The sequence below is a fragment of the Erpetoichthys calabaricus genome, chromosome 13 (assembly GCF_900747795.2).
Source record: "Erpetoichthys calabaricus chromosome 13, fErpCal1.3, whole genome shotgun sequence".
In the NCBI taxonomy this organism is placed as follows: Eukaryota; Metazoa; Chordata; class Cladistia; order Polypteriformes; family Polypteridae; genus Erpetoichthys; species Erpetoichthys calabaricus.
Window position 1 is genome coordinate 135,587,782 of NC_041406.2, and position 20,029 is coordinate 135,607,810.

A 20,029-nucleotide genomic window follows, 5' to 3' on the forward strand; every position below is an offset into this window, starting at 1 on the left:
ACAATGACTGACAATACTTTCTACGACACAGCCAATTTTGTGCAGGGAGAGGTGTGTCAAATTTGACATGGCTTTATTTTTTAGTCAATTTCACAAGACCATATCTCAAGAACTAAACAACCTAGCAGGCTCAAATTTTGCATACTGGTACCTTAATAGGTGTAGTATGTAACAACATCTGTGGTGGGCTGGCACCCTGCCCGGGGTTTGTTTCCTGCCTTGCGCTCTGTGTTGGCTGGGATTGGCTCCAGCAGACCCCCCGTGACCCTGTAGTTAGGATATAGCAGGTTGGATAATGGATGGATGGATGTAACAACATCGAAAATGTTTGGTCTAGATGACACCATTTGGTAAGAGCAGTCCTTCAAAAATGGGAAAAAAAAAATAATATATATTTCACGTGTTTGGCTTTGCTGTGTTTAGGCTTTCAGAAAGCATACTTCTAACTGATACAACCTGCTGAAATTTTTTCCATGTTTAGATACCTACAAAGGGCTATTCAAAAGGTTATAAATCAACAAGATACTGGATCAGGGTTTGACCAGCAGACCTCTCAAATGTGAAAAAAATCATTTTGGGTCTAATTTTCAGACCAGCTTAATGCACTGTGGAAATGTCCAGACATTTTTAAAATTATTTTTCCTGTATCCTACATAGTTTTTGAGAAAGAAGGGATCAAGTCTTACTACTCTTATGTGAATCTTTCATTTTGATTTTCCATTCTAAATATGAATTAAATTCAACATTTGTCAGTAATGAATCATCAAGTTAATCATCACTAACTTGGGTATAGGATTAATGGAAAAAAATAAATCACCAAAGACACATTAAGCACAACACATGAACAATAGCGATTTTATACAGTATATTATTAAACACAACACTAGTTATAATGAAATGTTAACATCTGGGTATTTCAGCAGCAGGAATGTGACACATTTCATTTCTGTTTCAAAGTCCCGAATGTAGGGCATCTTTTTCTTTGAGATCAAGATGGTACTGCCTCCCATTGACTGTTGTAGGTGCACTAAACAATGCAATGACACACTATAATGGCACCCAACAAATATTGTCTCTAGGAGTTCAATGGAAAGGATATGAAGGATAAGTTGGATGCATGAAACATATCAGGATGTTTGATTCCGCTTCACTCTTGTCATGAACAACAGCAATTCAACATTTATCATCATACACACACCCAACACAACTTCCAATAGCATGCTGGTCTAATGTGAGGGACACATCTGATTCATCAGGAGTGTGATCGTGAGAGGGAATGATCTCAGCTGCTGCTTCAGAGGTGAATATTCGGACAGTCAATTGACTGTCTTCACCAGACACCCGGCTGACTTTGAGTTTGCCATCTTCTGTAGAGATGTAACAGTGGAATTCTCAAGCACCAGGTTCTCTTTTGGCTATGGAGAATCACATTCTCTGTTCAGCAACGTGAGATAGGACATCATCATTTGATATGAAAAAAAGTGACACTTTTGACAAGTTAGTGATTGAAAACTGAAGGATTACCATTATTGCCACATGGCACATTCAGCCTACATTTAGGATGGAAAATAAACATGAAAGTTTTGCATAAGAAACATATGATTTATTTTACTGTTTAATTGCTTTTTCAGAAAGTGTATCTGAATAAGGGAAAAAAAAAATCAAAAGACTGCTAGTACAAATATGTGTTTCTGAGGCCTAAATATAGTCAAGCCAAAAACTCAAAATTAAATTTTGGTCAATTTTAAGGGGCTGCTTTGACCATGTACGTTCATCTGGACCAAATGTTTTAATTTTGTCACATGCTATACCAATTAATGTACCAGTGTGCAAACTCTGAGCCAACACTCTCCTTTCCTCTGTAGACTGGCAATATCTTGGAAAGTATTGATTTTGCATTAAAAAATTTTTACAGTATGTCTCATGACTAACATGGGTACACCTGGTAGTTTTTCCATAATTTTTTGAGTCAGAAGTGTGTGGGCCATTGGTTGATTTGACATGGAACGACCCATAAGCATTTGCAGTTGGCAATGTATGCTGGCTGCTCAACGCCTCGACTGGACAGATAGGACTTTCTGGATGGAAAATAAAGTACATCTACGTTTAAAGGTTACAAATGATTATTAAATTAGACAAAGCCAAGAAAAATACTGCCAAAATAAATATGGTGATATATTTGTTACTGTTTTTTTCTTTTTGTAGTTTGGAGAATTCATCCATATTACTAACCGAGAATGGTAAACCGGATATGGACGCAGGTACATGGCATGCCCATGGACGCAGGAGACATAGTGCGCAGGTGGCAAAAACTCAACTAACGGAAATACAAAATAAAGCAACGAGCACAGACAATACAGAACCCTAACCATCCACACTACACAGCATGGTCAAACCCGACATAGTATGGAAGGTGCGGGCGCCTACAACGCGTGTCTAACACACCGCAGGCAGACCCCCGAGATGGTACAGAAGCCCCGGAGATACGGACTCCACAGCAGATGTGAATCATGGAACACGAGATTCTTGCAAGACACGCCTTACTTACAAAAGATATCATATAAGAGCTCACCCATCAAAAAACACTCAGTCATGTAGTACACACAGATCATGTGCTCTCAGCACATATAAAGTGTATAAGGACAATACGGAGAGTAGAGACCCAAAGGCGTTGGAGAGAAAAAAAAGGCAGATAAGAGATTATGAAAGCAGTGGAATTCGAAAGGCTCCAACAAACGATGGCGCGATACACATGCAGAGAAAGGTACAGAATATGAAAGCAGTAAAATCCAAAAGTATTGTAGCGTCCCAGCCAGGTTGAGGGCTGTTTGGTTTTAAGTGACTGTTAGGTCCGATGGAGGGAGGGCGGAGTACAGCATGGAAGACTGATAGCGGGGTATTGATTGATGCGGTAAGGGGGGGGCGTTGGAGAGGGTGCTAGAAAGTTGTGTTTGGGGTTAGGAAGTCAGCGATTGTTCAAGTAAAACTTTTGTGACACTTTATCATGTCAGTCGCTACAGTATCAAAGAAAAGATAGAAAAGATCGCATTACCGCAAACAAAAGGTGATTAATCATCAGAGCCAGGTGTAATTGAAAAAATAGCAGGACAAATCAAGGTCAGAAATAAAAGGCAAAGAGTAAACAACAAAGTCTTTTCGCATTTGCATCATTCAATGCACAAGACGTGGATTTACACAATAATGGACCATACGCTATGAGAGTCTGTAGTCCCGGAACAGTTAAAGCAACAACAAGTTAAATTTCAAAGAATACACAATTCGGTCAGGTGTATATTGATGATCACGGAGAAGGGATGCAAATTTTAACAGGCAAAACAGAAATGTAATGTATATATTCTGCGAATAACATTACACACCAGAGGAGATCATGACATGCCATTCATATTAAAATGTTTACAGTTTACCATGAGAATAGCATTTGCTATGACAATCAATAAATCACTGGGACAAACATTAGAAAACGTCAGATTATTTATTAGAGAAACAGAAACAATACTCACTTACGGGCACTGTCACAATGTGTCTCCAAAAAAAAATTGTATTTAATGAAGCTTTAAAGTAAAAGTGCAAATAATGAAATTGAAACAATTCCAAAGAAAAAAAAAATGTAAATTGTATATCAGATTAGCCAAACACAGGGGCTGGCGAGCGAAGCGAGCAGGGGGAGAAGCCCCCTAGTTATTTATAAGGCAATTCAAAGAAATTTCTTTGGGAGAAGTCTAAATTATTGGGTAAAATAACACATGAAGATAATGCTTTTGGATTTAAATGAAAAACAAATATATTCACAAGTCCACACTTTAATTAATACAAATTTTAATTTTTAAATGAAAGAAGAAAGAACAGAAGAAAGGCAACACTTAGTATGTATTAAAAACAATACAAGCCTTGCAGTTTGGAATTTGAAGCTATACAGAACACAAAATTATCTCTGGTATAAGAAATCCTTTTTATGGTGACTCTGTCCGCCATACTAAATGTTTTACCACAATAGACACTAGAGTGCAGGAGGCTGGAATTATGTATTACATGATCTGCTGTATAAACTCACCTTTAGATCTGGTATATTAAATTTGGTATTAGTGGAAAGGTTGTTATTCCGAGTAGTTGCTGCCATTAACTTGTCCCATGTCTGCTGGCATGTCTTCTCTCCAGGTGCAGAAATCAGCCAGAATTCTGTCATTATAAAGGATAACTACCTTTGACAGTTGAAAGGGTGCAGTACTGTAAAAATAAACCAAATGCAAGGCAGATTAGTGGTTATGAATCATCATCAATAATAATGATCTAAATCCAATTCAAAATAGGTTATAACACAAACTAACATACAATATAATATATTCGAACCTATGAAGTATGAAAAGCTGACCACAAAACTAAATGAATACTCATACTATCAATTTTTTCCAGTACTGAAGAGTTTATAAATATTTATCACCTTGCAGTACATGTTCAGTTAATTGTGATACTGATTTGAGGTCAAATCACCCAGGCCTAGTGAGTAGTGAAATGGAAAAGAAGATATCAGGATGGGAACCTAGAATTCAAAGAATAATGATAATGAACTTAAATCTACAGGACAAAACATCACTAATGCAAATTTATGCACCAACAGAAAACAGCATAGCAGATGAAAAGGATGCATTTTATGGAGATATACAACAGACCTCAGAGAAAATCCAATCCAGTGCTCAGTTCATAAAAGAAATGAGAGACTGGGACACCTACACTAGTAACCAGAAACAACAGGGTCATGGAATAATGGAGGAATATGGCTTAAAAAGAGGTGAATGACAATGGGTGAAGAATGCTAGGCTGCTATACAACTACTCAGATGCTAATCACAAAAAGACTTCTGAAACAGAAGAATTGGATCATAAAAGCACGATAGACTACATTACAAGAAGCAATAGGTAAACAGAGTATTATGTCAAAACAAGTAGGGGTCAAACTTATGCACTGAACACAGATTGGTAATAATGGATTGAACATTTGGAAACCAGTTAAAGATGAACATAAGAAAATGCTCAAAAAATAAATTACAATCATTGAAAGAAGCCATCAAAAATAAGAATGTTGAAATAGATTTAAAGAAAGAGTAGTGAAATGACACCTTTTATTGGCTAACTAAAAAGATTACAATATGCAAGCTTTCGAGGCAACTCAGGCCCCTTCTTCAGGCAAGATGTAATCTACATGTAATTACATCTTGCCTGAAGAAGGGGCCTGAGTTGCCTCTAAAGCTTGCATATTGTAATCTTTTAGTTAGCCAATAAAAGGTGTCATTTTGCTTGGCTTTTCTCTACATTCATAATGGCTAACACGGTACAACACCCTAGTACTAAAGAAAGAGTAGTGGAAGTAGTGTATGAGAAAAAGGAAAATGTTTAAGAAAAAAAAAAACTGAGGAGGGTAGGGTAGTATACAAACAAAAGCAAGAAGAAGGCTAAGGAGATTGGAAATTCGGAAAAAAAGGTTGTGGGAAGAATCTGGTAAGAAAATACAGGAAAATTATTTTGAAAAAAAACCAGTTCTGGAATATAGTCAAAAGATTAAAGGAAAATTGAACACTGAAAATCAAAACCATAAAAAACTCAAAAGTAGAGTTGCAGACAGGGGAAGACATGATTCTTAAAGACTAGAGAACTTTTTATGCAAAACAAATGTGAAAAAGAAATAATGAAGGGAAAAGAACATAAAAATCCATTAAAAGGGGATAAATGGAGATGAAACAGAACATCATGGGAAAATATTGGAAGAAGAAATAACAAATGCCCTAATAAAAACATAAAAATGGCAAAGCACCTGGGACAACTACTAAAATGTTAAAAAGTATGAAGGAGCAACAGTAGAAAAAATGGTTCAAAAAAATCTCTGGCAGTCATGGAACATACACACCTGAAGAATGGGAAAGAAATATAACTGTATCAGTACAAAAAGGGAATCCCACCACTGTGGTGACTACAGAACAATATTTTTTATAATCAGTAGTACAAAAAAATATATATTCCAAGAATAAGAGAAAGAAGGTTGAGAACAGCAGTAGAGGACAAATTACAAGAAGAGCAAGCAGCATACAGACCAGGAAGATCAATTTTCACTACAAGAACAATAAGTGAGGAGTAAAGATTAGGTAAAAGTAAAATAATAATCCTTTTTAATGTTTCTGGCATACTATAAGTATTCATCAAAAATGTGTAGCAACGGTACTTATAAATGGGCAACCATCAGTGCAATGGAATATGAAAAAGCACAGTAAACAGAGAGAGAGCCTCAGTCCTAAATTATTTCTGGTTGTATATTTGGATTTTATAATTAACATGGAAAGAAATTAGAAATGCAGGCTTGGGATACTATAGACTAAATTCAGTACTGACCCCAGGTCCTGATGTATACAGATGATATAAAAAAATAATTTCAGTGAGTGAGCAACAGTTACAAAGGAAATTCACAAAATAGAAGAGCAAGCTAGAAGCAAAAGGTACGATAACAAATGTAGAGAAAAGTAAAGAAATGAAAATAACAAGGGAAGAACAAGAGAAACAAGCAAGTGTGGACACATATGTCAAAAAAACAACTACAAAACCTATTAATATATGAATACTTAGGAGTAATAAGTGAAGATGGATAAACAGAAGAAATTAACAGAACAAACAAGGAAAGAAGTGGATTATCAAATAACACCCTAATAGGGAACAAAGAATTAAGTGTTAAACCTAAAATGCATTCACATAAAACCATATACATGTAACAATATTTATATGCTGCAAATTCTTAGACAATACTGGATAAACAAAGATAGAAGATAACAGCAGTTCAAGTGAAGTATTTGAGCCGAGTGGTAGGTAAAACAAAATCAGTCAGAAAATAAATACAAGAATCTGTAAAGAACTGGAAATGAAACACTCATGGAAACCACAGATTTGTTAAAACACATAAAGAACACGGTAGAAACTAAATTAAACATATATGAAAGCCAATAATATCAATCCGTTAATTACTTGATGAACTATGGCCAGTTGACAATGGAGATTGAAATTAAAAGTCAAAAATAAAGTCACAGTTCTGGAGACCTTGGCCAACTGGCCACCTACTGGCTCCTGGGTTTTCTAGAATGGAGTCTGTGCTGGCTTTCCAATCTAATTAGAGAATCTTTTCATCCGATGATTCCAAAGGTCCTTTATCTAAGATGACTTTTCCTGTACTTGCAGTACTATTTCATGTCAATATGGCTGCTATACAAAAGGCCCATTAGTAATATAAAACTATGCAATGCCACCTATAAGTAATGACAGCACAGCAACGACTCAAAAACCAAAGACTAAATTTTCTGGAGATGTTCACAACATTATAAGCTAGCTTTGGTAAAAAAAAAATTGACTCATTTTAAAATATAGGTTTTCTTGCTGTTCAATTTTGTATATTATCACTCATAACATGGTAATTTTTCATTTTAGGGATAGCATAGTATTTATGCAAAGTATAGAGCTGGAAAAGAGCTTTACAGAAATATAAGAACTACTTCTGTGTAACTTATATTTATGGAGATACAGCCATTCAAAGTCATATCCCCAGACCCCATACCCCCTCCAACCCCAACACGTTTAAAATTTGTTAGCTTAAATCTCCCTTAATATTGATCCAAGACATGTGCAATTTGAGTTCCAAGGGTTACTCAAATGACCAAATCAGCATGTCAAGTTTCAATAAAATCTGAGACGATGAGGTCCAAAAGTGTGATGATTTAACATGGAAACACCCACAACAAAACCACAAGTTTGCAGATGATAAAAAGATAGGTGGATTGGCAGATAATTTGGAATCCATTAAATCATTCCAGAAGGACTTGGCCAGCGTACAGGCTTAGGCAGATTGGTGGCAGATGAAATTTAATGTTAGTAAATGAAGAGTATTGCAAATCTTCTTCTTTCGGCTGCTCCCTTTAGGGGTCGCCACAGCGGATCATCTCCTTCCATTTCTTTCTGTCCTCTGTACGTTGTTTTGTTACACTCATCACCTGCATTTCCTCTCTCATCACATCCATAAACCTTCGCTTAGGCCTTCCTCTTTTTCTCTTGGCTGGCAGCTCTATCCTTAGCATCCTTCTCCCAATAAACTCGGCATCTCTCCTCTGCACATTTCCAACATGAGCTGATCCTGTAATGTACTCATTTCTAATCCTATCCATCCTTGTCACACCCAATGCAAATCTTAGCATCTTTAACTCTGCTACCTCCAGCTCTGTATCCTGCTTTTTGGTCAGTGCCACTGTCTCCAACCCATATAACATAGCTGGTCTCACTACCATCCTGTAGACCTTCCCTTTCACTCTTGCTGATACCCGTCTGTCACAAATCACTCCTGACACTCTTCTCCACCCATTCCACCCTGCCTGCACTCTCCTTTTCACCTCTCTTCCCAATCCCCATTACAGGTAGTCACCAGGTTATGGACATCCAACCTACGACTTACGAACAAGGACGCAGCTGCGACGCATGCACCTCAGTAACTGCCGCTCCGTCATCTTCGGCCTGGGGATGCTGCAAGCAGTGGCTGGAGGAGGGTGATTTCGTTGCTTGCACAGTGTAGTGTCGCTCGGGCGGCTCCCGGTGGCAAGCGGTGACCCGTGGTCCATAGTCACCGGGGCCACAGCTGTCGCTCGCGTGCAGGACGATGGTTCGCTGCCCGTCCACTATGCCGCCGCAGCTACTGCTCCTGACTGGATGCAGGCTGGATGGAGCGGATGGTGGGGCGTTTCACTGCCCGCCCAGCACACACGGCTGGTAATGCTGCAAAAGCGGTGACTCGGTTGTGGCTGAACGGGCCGGCGGGGATAGCATTGTAGTGTGCCTCAGATGGCTGCCTGTTGAATTGGGGTTGGGTGATTCACTACCCGCATATGGCCGCACCGTGTTCGTTCTCGGTGGCAGCATACTGTAGTGGATGCGACTGTGAGGTGGGCTGGTGATGAACCGCCCCCATTCATTCCCAATAGCAAGCCTGCTTGTACGGTTACGCACGTAGCAGGAAGTTGTCTCTTGTCAGTACATCAGACGTGTTGACGGGTGCCTTCCTGCTGTGATAACGTGTACAGTGCTGTGTAGAAGAGCTCATCTTAACCTTTTGTCTTCACCCTTCAAGAATGTCTCTGAAACACAAATCTGATGCAAATGCTGGTGATACAGTAAAGAAGAGAAAAACCATCACCATTGTAAACAAAAATAGAAATAATAAAAAGGTCAGAGAGAGGTGAAACTCCATCATTCATTGGCAGAGCACTTGGTTTCAGTCAGTCAACAATAGCATTTATTAAAATAATGTACCTGTTCTGACTTACATACAAATTCAACTTAAGTATAAACCTACAGTCCCTATGTCGTACATAACCCGGGGACTGCCTGTACTCTGTACTGTTGATCTCAAGTATTTAAACTCATCCACCTTCGCCAACTCTACTCTTTGCATCCTCACCATTCCACTGACCTCCCTCTAATTTACACACATGTATTCTGTCTTGTTCCTACTGACCTTCATTCCACTCCTCACTAGAGCATATCTCCACCTCTCCAGGGTCTCCTCAACCTGCTCCCTACTATCGCTACAGATCACAATGTCATCAGCAAACATCATAGTCCACGCGGACTCCTGTCTAATCTCGTCTGTCAACCTGTCCATCACCATTGCAAATAAGAAAGGGTTCAGAGCTGATTTCTGATGTAATCCCACCTCCATGCTGAATGCATCCATCATTCCTACTGCAGACCTCACCACGGTCACACTTCCCTCATACATATCCTGTACAACTCTTGCAATCTTCTCTGCCACTCCCAACTTCCTCATACAATATCACAACTCCTCACGAGGCACCCTGTCATATGCTTTCTCAAGGTCCACAAAGACGCAATGCAACTCCTTCTGGTCTTCCCTATACTCATCTCCATTACTCTATTCTCCATCAACACCCTCAGAGCAAACATCACATCTGTGGTGCTCTTTCTTGGCATGAAACCATATTGCTGCTCACTAATCATCACCTCACTTCTTAACCTAACTTCCACAACTCTTTCCCATATCTTCATGCTGTGGCTCATCAATTTTATCCCCCTGTAGTTACTACAGTCCTGCACATCCCCCTTATTCTTAAATATCGGCACCAGTACGCTTCATCTCCACTCCTCAGGCATCCTCTCACTTTCCAAGATTCCATTAAAGAATCTGGTTTAAAACTCCACTGCCATCTCTCCTAAACACCTCCATGCTTCCACAGGTATGTCATCTAGACCAACAGCTTTTTCATTTTCATCCTTTTCATAGCTGTCCTTACTTCCTCCTTGCTAATCTGTTGCACTTCCTGGTTCACTATGTCCACATCATCCAACCTCTTCGCTCTCTCGTTCTCTATCATTCATCAGCCTCTCAAAGTACTCTTTCCATCTGCTCAACACACTCTCCTTGCTTGTGAGGACGTTTCCATCTTTATCGTTTATTACCCTAACCTGCTGCACATCTTTCCTAGCTTGGTCCCTCTGTCTAGCCAATTGGTACAGGTCCTTTTCTCCCTCCTTAGTATCCAACATCTCATACAACTCATCATACGCCTTTTCTTTAGCCTTCGCCACCTCTCTCTTCACCGTGTGCCTTATCTCCTTTTACTCTTGTCTACTTTCTGCATCTCTCTGACTATCCCACTTTTTCTTTGTCATCTTCTTCCTCTGTATACTCTCCTTGTACTTTCCCATTCTACCACCAAGTTTCCTTTTCCTCCTTCTTCTTTCCAGATGTCACGCCAAGCACCTTCTTGCTGTCACCCTTACTACATCTGCTGTAGTTTCCCAACTGTCTGGTAATTCTTCACTACCACCCAGTGCCTGTCTCATCCTCTCCCTAAACTCAACCTTGCAGTCTTCCTTTTTCAACTTCCACCATTTGATCCTTGGCTCTTCCCTCACTCTCTTCCTCTTCTTGATCTCCAACGTCATCCTACAGACCACCATCCTATGCTGCTTAACTACACTTTCCCCTGCCACCACTTTGCAGTCTTCAATCTCCTTCAGATTGACTCTTCTGTATAGGATGTTATCTACATGTGTGCATCTTCCTCCACTCTTGTATGTAACCCTATGTTCCTCCCTTTTCTTAAAATTCATATTCACCACAGCCATGTCCATCCTTTTGACAAAATCCACTATCCTCTGACCTTTTCATTCCTCTCCTTGACACCATACCTACCCATCACCTCCTTGTCTTCTCTGTTCCCTTCACCATCATGTCCATTGAAATCCGCTCCAATCACCACTTTCTGTCCCTTGGGTACACTGTTCATTTTATCCAACTCACTCCAAAAATCTTCTTTCTCATCCATTGCACACCCAACTTGCGGTGCATATGCACTAACAACATTCATCATCACACCTCCAATTTCCAGCTTCATAATCATTACTCTGTCGGACACTCTTTTCACCTCCAAAACACTCTTGACATACTGTTCCTTCAGAATAACCCCTACTCCATTTCTCCTCCTATCCACACCATGATAGAACAATTTGAATCCACCTCCAATCCACCTGGCCTTACTCCCCTTCCATTTAATCTCTTGCACGCACAATATATCAACCTTCCTTCTCTCCATCATATCTGCTAACTCTCTCCCCCTTACCAGTCATACTGCCAACATTCAAAGTTCTTACCCTCAGTTCCACTCTCTTTACCTTCCTCCTCTCCTCCTGCCTCCGGACACGTCTCATATGCACATATGAAGTAAAAAATATTAGGTTTAAATACACAATGGGAGGTCTGAAAATCGAGAGTACACCTTATGAGAAGGATTTAGGAGTCGTAGTGGACTCTACGCTTTCAACTTCCTGACAGTGTTCAGAAGACATTAAGATGGCAAATAGAATGTTAGGTTATATACTATGATGTGTAGAGTACAAGTTCAAGAAGGTTATGCTCATGCTTTATAATGCACTGGTGAGGCCTCATACAGAGTACTGTGTGCAGATTTAGTCTCCAGGCTACAAAAAGGACGTGGTAGTGTTAGAAAAGCTCCAGAGAAGAGTGACAAAGCTGATTCTAGGGCTACAGGGGATGAATTATGAAGAAAGATTAAAAGAGCTTGCAAAAGAAGATTAAGAGGTGACATGATTAAAGTGTTTAAAATTATTAAGGGAATTGAAACAGAGGATCAAGACAGTTATTTTAAAATTAGTTCATCAAGAACAAAGGGACACACAGTTGAAAACACAAGGGTAAATTTCGCACAAACATTAGGAAGTTCTTCCTTACACAGAGAACCATAGACACTTGGCAATAAGATACCAAGTAGAGTGGCAGACACTTTCTTCTCATGACAGCAAAACATTTGGCAAAGGCTTCTGCCTTTATCAAGTGCCCAAGGTCCTTAAGACGTGCATCTGGACATGGCAAAAGGTACTCTACCACTGGGTCGAGATGGTTCAGCTAATGGAAGAATTTCTTTCCATCTGATTTGACAGTCATTCACTGTATACCTTAAACTTCTCTGTCTGTGGTAGTAACCAGAAGTGCGACTTAATTAGATATCTACACCTTTAAAAAAAAAAAAAAAAAAGTCAAGAGAATGGAAAGTGAGAATAATGGTTCTTGAGATTCCTTGTGCCCATCAACAGTGCCAAGTATAGTAGTACAGTGATCTCCCGCCTATGGCGGAAGTTATATTCCAGACCCAACAGCGATAGGTGAAAATATGCAATATAGAAAGACCATATAAATAAAGTATTTTTTTTTTTTTTTATAGTTTAAGCCTTAAAATACTCGTCCCACATGCTTCAAACACATGTACAGTGGAACCTCGGTTCACGACCATAATTCGTTCCAAAACTCTGGTCGTAAACCGATTTGGTTGTGAACCGAAGCAATTTCCCCCATAGGATTGTATGTAAATACTATTAATCCATTCCAGACTGTACGAACAGTATGTAAATATTTTTTTTTTTTTTAATTTTTAAGCACAAATATAGTTAAGTATACCATAGAATGCACAGCGTAATAGTAAACTAAATGTAAAAACATTGAATAACACTGAGAAAACCATGAACATCAGAGAAAACTAACACTGCAAGAGTTTGCGCTATAGTGCTAGGAACCGCTCGCTAAAAACACTTTTTTTTTTTAATGAGTTTTAAGCACAGGGGGAAAAAATGAATATTTGAAAAGTCCGTAATTTAATAAACCACCAAGAAAAGTAACATTGCAACAATGCAGGCTACAAACCGATCACTGTAAACAGAACTGAAAACAAAAACAAGCCTTCTCTACCTTATGCATCCCTCCCGCTCTCGCTTGCACTCCTGTGTGTATGCGCGTCTCTCTCATGCTGCCTGTGTGTGTGCGCGGCTCTCTCTCTCTCTGGCGCTGCCTGTGTGTGTGTGTGTGTGTGTGTCTCTCTTTTGAGAGCCTGGAGCGCCTGTGTGTCTCTCTAGCGCGCTCCTGTGGGTGTGCGCGCCTCTCTCTTTTGCGCGCTTCTGTGTGTGTGCACGTCTGTCTCTCTGGTGCTGCCTGTGTGTGTGCGCAGCTCTCTCTCACGCTGCCTGTGTATGTGTATGTGTCTGTCTCTCTCGCACTGCCTGTGTGTGTGTGTGTGTGTGTGTGTGTGTGTGTGTGTCGCGCTCTCTCACTCTCTCTCTTGTTCGCTGCACAGGAAATGCACAGGGAGACACTGAACATGTACAAACCGAAAGGGAACCTGGCTTGTTCGTATACCAAGTGTGTGGTCGTGAACCGAGACAAAAGTTTGGCGAACTTTTTGGTCGTAAACCGATTTGTACATGTACCGAGACGTTCGTGAACCGAGGTTCCACTGTATACTTATTAAAACACACTTTGTAAACACATATGATATGTGGATGTCGGTCTAAGGATATGCGTAACATCTATTATAAAAAAAAAATCTTGGCAGGGAGACGAGACGTGATCTTCTCAGAAGACAATCTGACGTCCCGCGAGACAAGGCAGTGAGACAGAAGGACAGCTGCCGTACAGGCTTTTAAATGATTGACGCACAGAGCGACAAGCAGAACACATCCCTTGGCAGAAGCAGCACAAAGCCAGTAGCTGATCAGTCTGCTTCTCCTTAACGAGCGTTCAGCTCCCCCCTTCACAACACGAGTGGGAGAGACGCAAAGTGGCAGGAGTGTAGCACGCCTCCGGGGTGGTTGAACGAAGTGATCAAGACCAGATCATCTTGGAGAGACACTCTGATGACATGCAAGACTAGACATTACAACCATAGGAAGCAAAAACCGTGAGACGGTGACTTTTGCAAATCACACCCTAGTTAAAAACAATTTTAAACAAGTTCACGGACATCCAAGCAGAACACGCAGCTGACCAGCAGCAGTTGCAGCAAGCCAGCAGATGATCTGAGCGGATCTCCTTAGCATGCATTCAGCCCTCACCTTCCCCATCACCCTCCCCTCCAACCCCCGTCAGAACGCTAGCGGCAGAGACGTGAAGTGGCAAAAGGACAGCTGCTGTACAGGCTTTTAAATGATTGACGCAAAGAGCAATAGGCAGAACATGCAGCTGGCCAGCAACAGCAGCAAGACAGCAGTGGAACCAATCACATCTCTTTAGCATGCGTTCAGACCCCCCTTTCACAAAGTGAGCAGCGTTATAAGTCCCATGAGAAAGAGATTTAACCATGCCCAGGGCAGGAAATAAAGGACAAATATTGTTTTTACAAAAAATTTTTAAGTAAAAATGAAAATAATGCATATGTAATAATTCCCATGAAAATAATCTCTTTAAATTGTTTATCCGGTAAACCAAACCCGGGGGTGGGCAAGCGAAGCAAGCAGGGGTCAGAGCCCCCTAGTAAAAATAATAATAATAAATCCACGATATAGCGGGGGCGCCATAGCTGAACCATGATATAGCGGGGAATCACTGTAAATTCAATGGAAGTAAATAGGAGAAGAAATCCATTGATATCTGTTCCCAGTACTGATCTGGGAAAACCAGCCGGCTGCCCAGAGTGCTGAATTTTGGGAGTACGTGCCACATGGCTGTTTAATTCATACTGGAAAAGCCTCTTCATAGCAAATGCAAGGCATGGCGCTTACTGGCAGTATAAGAAATGTGCCCTTTTTAATTCCCAACCAGTACAGTGACTCCACATGAACAGAGAGGGAATGAAAACATGATTTTAAACGATCTTCAAGAGCTACATGGAGAAGGGACGCCACAAGTCCAGAGAGTGATGAAGCAACTTTGACATTAGACATTGGCTTTATAATGGAAATTCAACGCGTAATGGTCATAACTGGAACCTCTTTTTTCACAATATACTGTAATGGACGGCAGCTCGATGGCCGTGGGAGGAGGAGTTGAGTGTCACGTCATCACGCCTCCCACGTAATCACGTGAAAAGACTGTGAACGCAGTAGGGAGAAATGAAGGAGGAGCCGCAAACAGCGAAGAACAAAAAATTCATTAAACAACTGAGAAGGGAGCGAAACAATAAGAAGCGAGCGAGTAAAGCATACAAGCATCTTCATAAGGGAAAAAAGCACGGTGTAAAACGTAAGTTTAAATTAAGTTTATAGAAACGCTCCCGCTGCGGATTGCAATAACATATTCGCGAGATAAAAGTTTAATGAGAAGACACGAGGTATAAACGAACCACACGCCGTAGCGCAACGTTAGGGGCTTCACCTCTGGCGCTGACGATAGAGATTCGATTCCCAAGAGGGGATGCAGTGAGTGTGTACGCCTGATGAGCCCAGAATTAGGGAGAAACACATGTCGCATACTCTTTGCATTATTTGAAAGTAAACTATTAAAACCATTCTATGATATGCTTCTGGGAACAGAAAGAGGGCACGTGGCGGACGTAAGGCGACTTGCTGACAAACCACAAGCGTGACCTGGCAGGTAACCACCCATACAATCAGATTGTGATTCAGAAAACGAATGCCATGAATGTAATTACCACGATCTACATACTGTCAAATAAACGAAACACACGCCGTAGCGCGACAGCTGTGAAAAGGGAGCTTCACAAAAAAACAGATCCTTAACAAATTGTTATTGATATATTTTCGATCCGTTTAAAAAGGTTTTCTTTTCTTCTTAATAAAAAATTAAAAGCAGTACTTCGCCGCAACGAAGCGGGAGAATTTGGCTATATATATCTGCTTCTCGCAATTAAAAGAGGGCACGTAGCGGATGTTAGATGACTTGATGACCAAGCATAAGCGTTACCTGCCAGGTAACCACCCATACAATCAGATTGTGATTCAGACTAGGAATGCAATGAATGTAATTACCCTGATCTACATACAAGGCGAAAGTCTTGCAACATTCAAAGATGATGGTTTGGGATAAGTACACCATGGAACATAAAAGAGCTTATGAAGCCTTGAACCGAAAAAAGCAAGATCTCAGAGATCGTAAAAAAAAAAAAAAAAGGAGGTAATGTCGTTTTACTCGCTGTAGATTTTAGTCAAACATTACCAGTTATTCCACGAGGGAGACCAGCAGATGAACTCAACGCATGTTTAAAATCCATGCTTCTCCCACGCTCGGTTATATGTCGCATGTTCTCGGATAGGTACACCAAAAAATGTATACATTTAAGCATGTAATGGGCAAAGAAAAAATGAGGTATACCCGAAGGCACTGCAGTAGTACTCAATGTACTTTACTTCTTAAATGTTAATGTTTTACTGTTTAATAATATATACGCTTCTTATATGTTGCTCAAATTCTTTTATCAAAATACCAGTGACAGCGCAATGCACGATAACATGGAGTGAATACACCATACGCATCCGCCCACGGCCGCCCTGGTGTGCGCAGATAGGAGTTGATTCTACAATAAAATAAAATAAACATAAAAAGAGTAATACAATCATCACCCATAAAGCGGATAGCAGACGTGACGTACTATATGTGTACCAGATTTCAAGTCAATAGGTGAAATGGTTTGCGAGCTACAGGTGATTTAAAATCCTGGACAGACAAATGAATAGCCACGGTAGCAAATTATAGAAGAAGATTTTACTGTTTAATAATTTATATTTATATGAAATGTGCTTCTTATATATTACTTCATATTCTCATATGATAATGATGTTAATGTTGTTTATATTGATTTCTATGTTATTGTAAGTGCATGTATGTGTGTATATGTATGTATGTATCTATAATAATAAAAGGCAAAGCCCTCACTGACTGACTCACTCACTGACTCACTCATCACTAATTCTCCAACTTCCCGTGTAGGTGGAAGGCTGAAATTTGGCAGGCTCATTCCTTACAGCTTACTTACAAAAGTTAGGCAGGTTTCATTTCGAAATTCAAAGCGTAATGGTCATAAGTGGAACATAATTTTTGTCCATACACTGTAATGGAGGAGGCGGAGTCACGTATCGCGTCATCACGCCTCCTACGTAATCACGTGAACTAAAAACAAGGAAGACATTTACAGCACGAGTCACACGCGGGAATGAAGGTAAATTACGTTAATTTTTGACTGTCTTTTAATACTGTGTGAGCATACATATTAACACATGTGCAATTAAACGTGTGCATTTACGGGGTGATTTCTCAGGCTTAAAAGCTGACCTTTTATCAAACGCGGGAAGAAAGGTAACTGACGTTGTTCACTGTCTTTTAATACTGTGTAACCATACATATTAACACATGTCCAATTAAACGTGTGCATTTACGGGGTGATTTCTCAGGCTTAAAAGCTCGCCTTTTACTAAAAAGGTAAATGCAAAACTATTTTCAATCATTCTATGATTTGCTTCTCACAACTGAAGGCACCGTGGCTGATGTTACGTCACTTGCTGTCCGACCATAAGCTTTACCTGGTAGGTAGCCGGACACTCACTTCACTCCCTTTCGGGAATCGAACCTCTGAGGTTTTCTTTTGTTCTTAATTAAAATTTAAAAGCAATACTTCACCGCTGCTAAGCCCCTCTAGCGCTGACGTCTGAGATTCGATTACCGTAAGCAAGTGCAGTGAGTGTGTAATTACATTCACGGCATTCGTAGTCTGATTCACAATCTGATTGTATGGGTGCTTACTTCCAGGTAACGCTTACACTTGCCCACCAAGTCAGCTCGAAGTGATCACTCGAGTAAAGGCAGCTTCACAAAAAAAATGATCCTTAACAAAGTGTTATTAGTATATTTTCCCTCAATTTAAAAACGTTTTATTTTCTTCTTAATAAAAATTTAAAAGCGCTACTTCGCCGGTGCGAAGCGCGTGGATTTCACCGACTGACACATACAGACATATTCATGAGTGCAGGTACTTCGGAAAGAAAGCACCGCGTAAACCTCAAGTTTAAATTAACTTCATACACCTACAAAAGGTTGCCATTCATTTCAGGCAAGACTGCTTTTCTTCTGTACAACTATACGTTGCATTCTCAAAAGAGTGTGCTTGCACGGCTTCGGATATAGATATATATATATATGTATGTCTATATATAAATATGTAAGCTTATAAGTACTGCCTTACTTCTCTTTAAGAAAGGAACATGTAATGATACTTGGTTTAAACGATTCCATGTCTTCCTGGGTTTGCGTAGCTTATTGTCTAAAAAGGTGAAACCCTCATTTATAAAACTTTGCTGCAGATGACTTAGCTTATTGTCAATATCTTTACACGTTTTTTTAACACTTATTGACTGAAACGTGCTTTCACGAAAAAAGTTAGGGCTTTGCTACAGGATACACCCTCCACAAGTTAAGCAAGTAAAAATAAAATATATATTTCTGTTTTATTTAAACCTTTTAAGTTCGTATGCAAAGCCCCATTTGGCTGTTTAATTTTTTTTTTTCTTTCTTCAGTAATATTTAATCTCCTTAAAGAAAAAGAACATATCCATTTTACTTTTTTTCTATCTCTGTAGTAATATTTTACTGTAAAAGAATAACCAGTATTTAAACTTTTTATGTTACTTTATACATTTATTTTACACAATGTTGACAAATTAATAAAAAACATACATATTTTGGCAGGTGCTGCTTTCATTTTCAATAAAATGAAAAAAGCTCTCCAACAAAAAACGTCAATAAAGAAGAAACAGTTTGCACTATCTAAAAATCAGAAACCCTCATTTATAAAAGTTTGCTGCAGATGACTTAACTGAAAATAAATGAATAGTTCCTATGTGTATAATACATATTTATCTATTTTACTTATGCCTTTATTCCACCAACTTACAACATCTGAGGTACAATTTGTTACATTACTTTTGTTTTTTGCACAACATGCAGGTGAAGTGACTTCCTCAGGGTCACACACTGGTGTCAGTACCAGGATTTGAACTGACAAGCTCCGGGTTTGCTGAAATATTACTGAAGAAAGAAAATAAACGAAAACGGGCAAATGGGGCTATGCATACAAATGTCCATCCGTCCATTATCCAACCTGCTATATCCTAAATACAGGAGCCACTAAGTAGATATATATATATATATATGTATATGTAGATATGTAAATTTGTATATGTATATATATGTTTATGTGGATGTGTATATACGTATGTATATGTAGATATGTGTATATGTAGATATGTATATATATATCTATATGTATATATATGTTTATGTGTGTGTGTCTGTGTATATTATATATATAAAAGACAGCAACACTCATAACAATGACAACACAATTACATTGACAATCATGTTACGTTATTTTTAAAATGTTTCCTTTTTTATTTTCATAACCTCTTTAACACACTACTTCTCCGCTGCAAACCGTGGGTATTTTGCTATATATATATATATATATATATATATATATATATGTGTCTGTATGTGTATATACAGTATATATATTTATATATATATATATATATATATGTGTGTATGTATGTATGTGTGTATATGTATGTGTATATATATGTTGATATATGTATATGTATGTGGATGTCTATATGTATATATATATATATATATATATATATGTCTATATATATATATATATATATATATAGATATGTAG

General features: G+C 39.1%; 1 protein-coding gene across 2 annotated transcripts in view; it reads right to left on the reverse strand.

The window, feature by feature from the left end:
* Nucleotides 1-20,029, reverse strand: part of LOC114663728 (V-type proton ATPase subunit C 1-A) — a 226,376-nt gene that overhangs the window by 133,984 nt on the left and 72,363 nt on the right. For both annotated transcript variants that reach the window (XM_051935508.1, XM_028817649.2), the window contains exon 2: nt 4,073-4,245. In XM_051935508.1, the coding sequence (XP_051791468.1) occupies nt 4,073-4,204 (132 nt within the window). In that variant the 5' untranslated portion in view covers nt 4,205-4,245. The remainder of the gene's footprint in view (nt 1-4,072; nt 4,246-20,029) is intronic.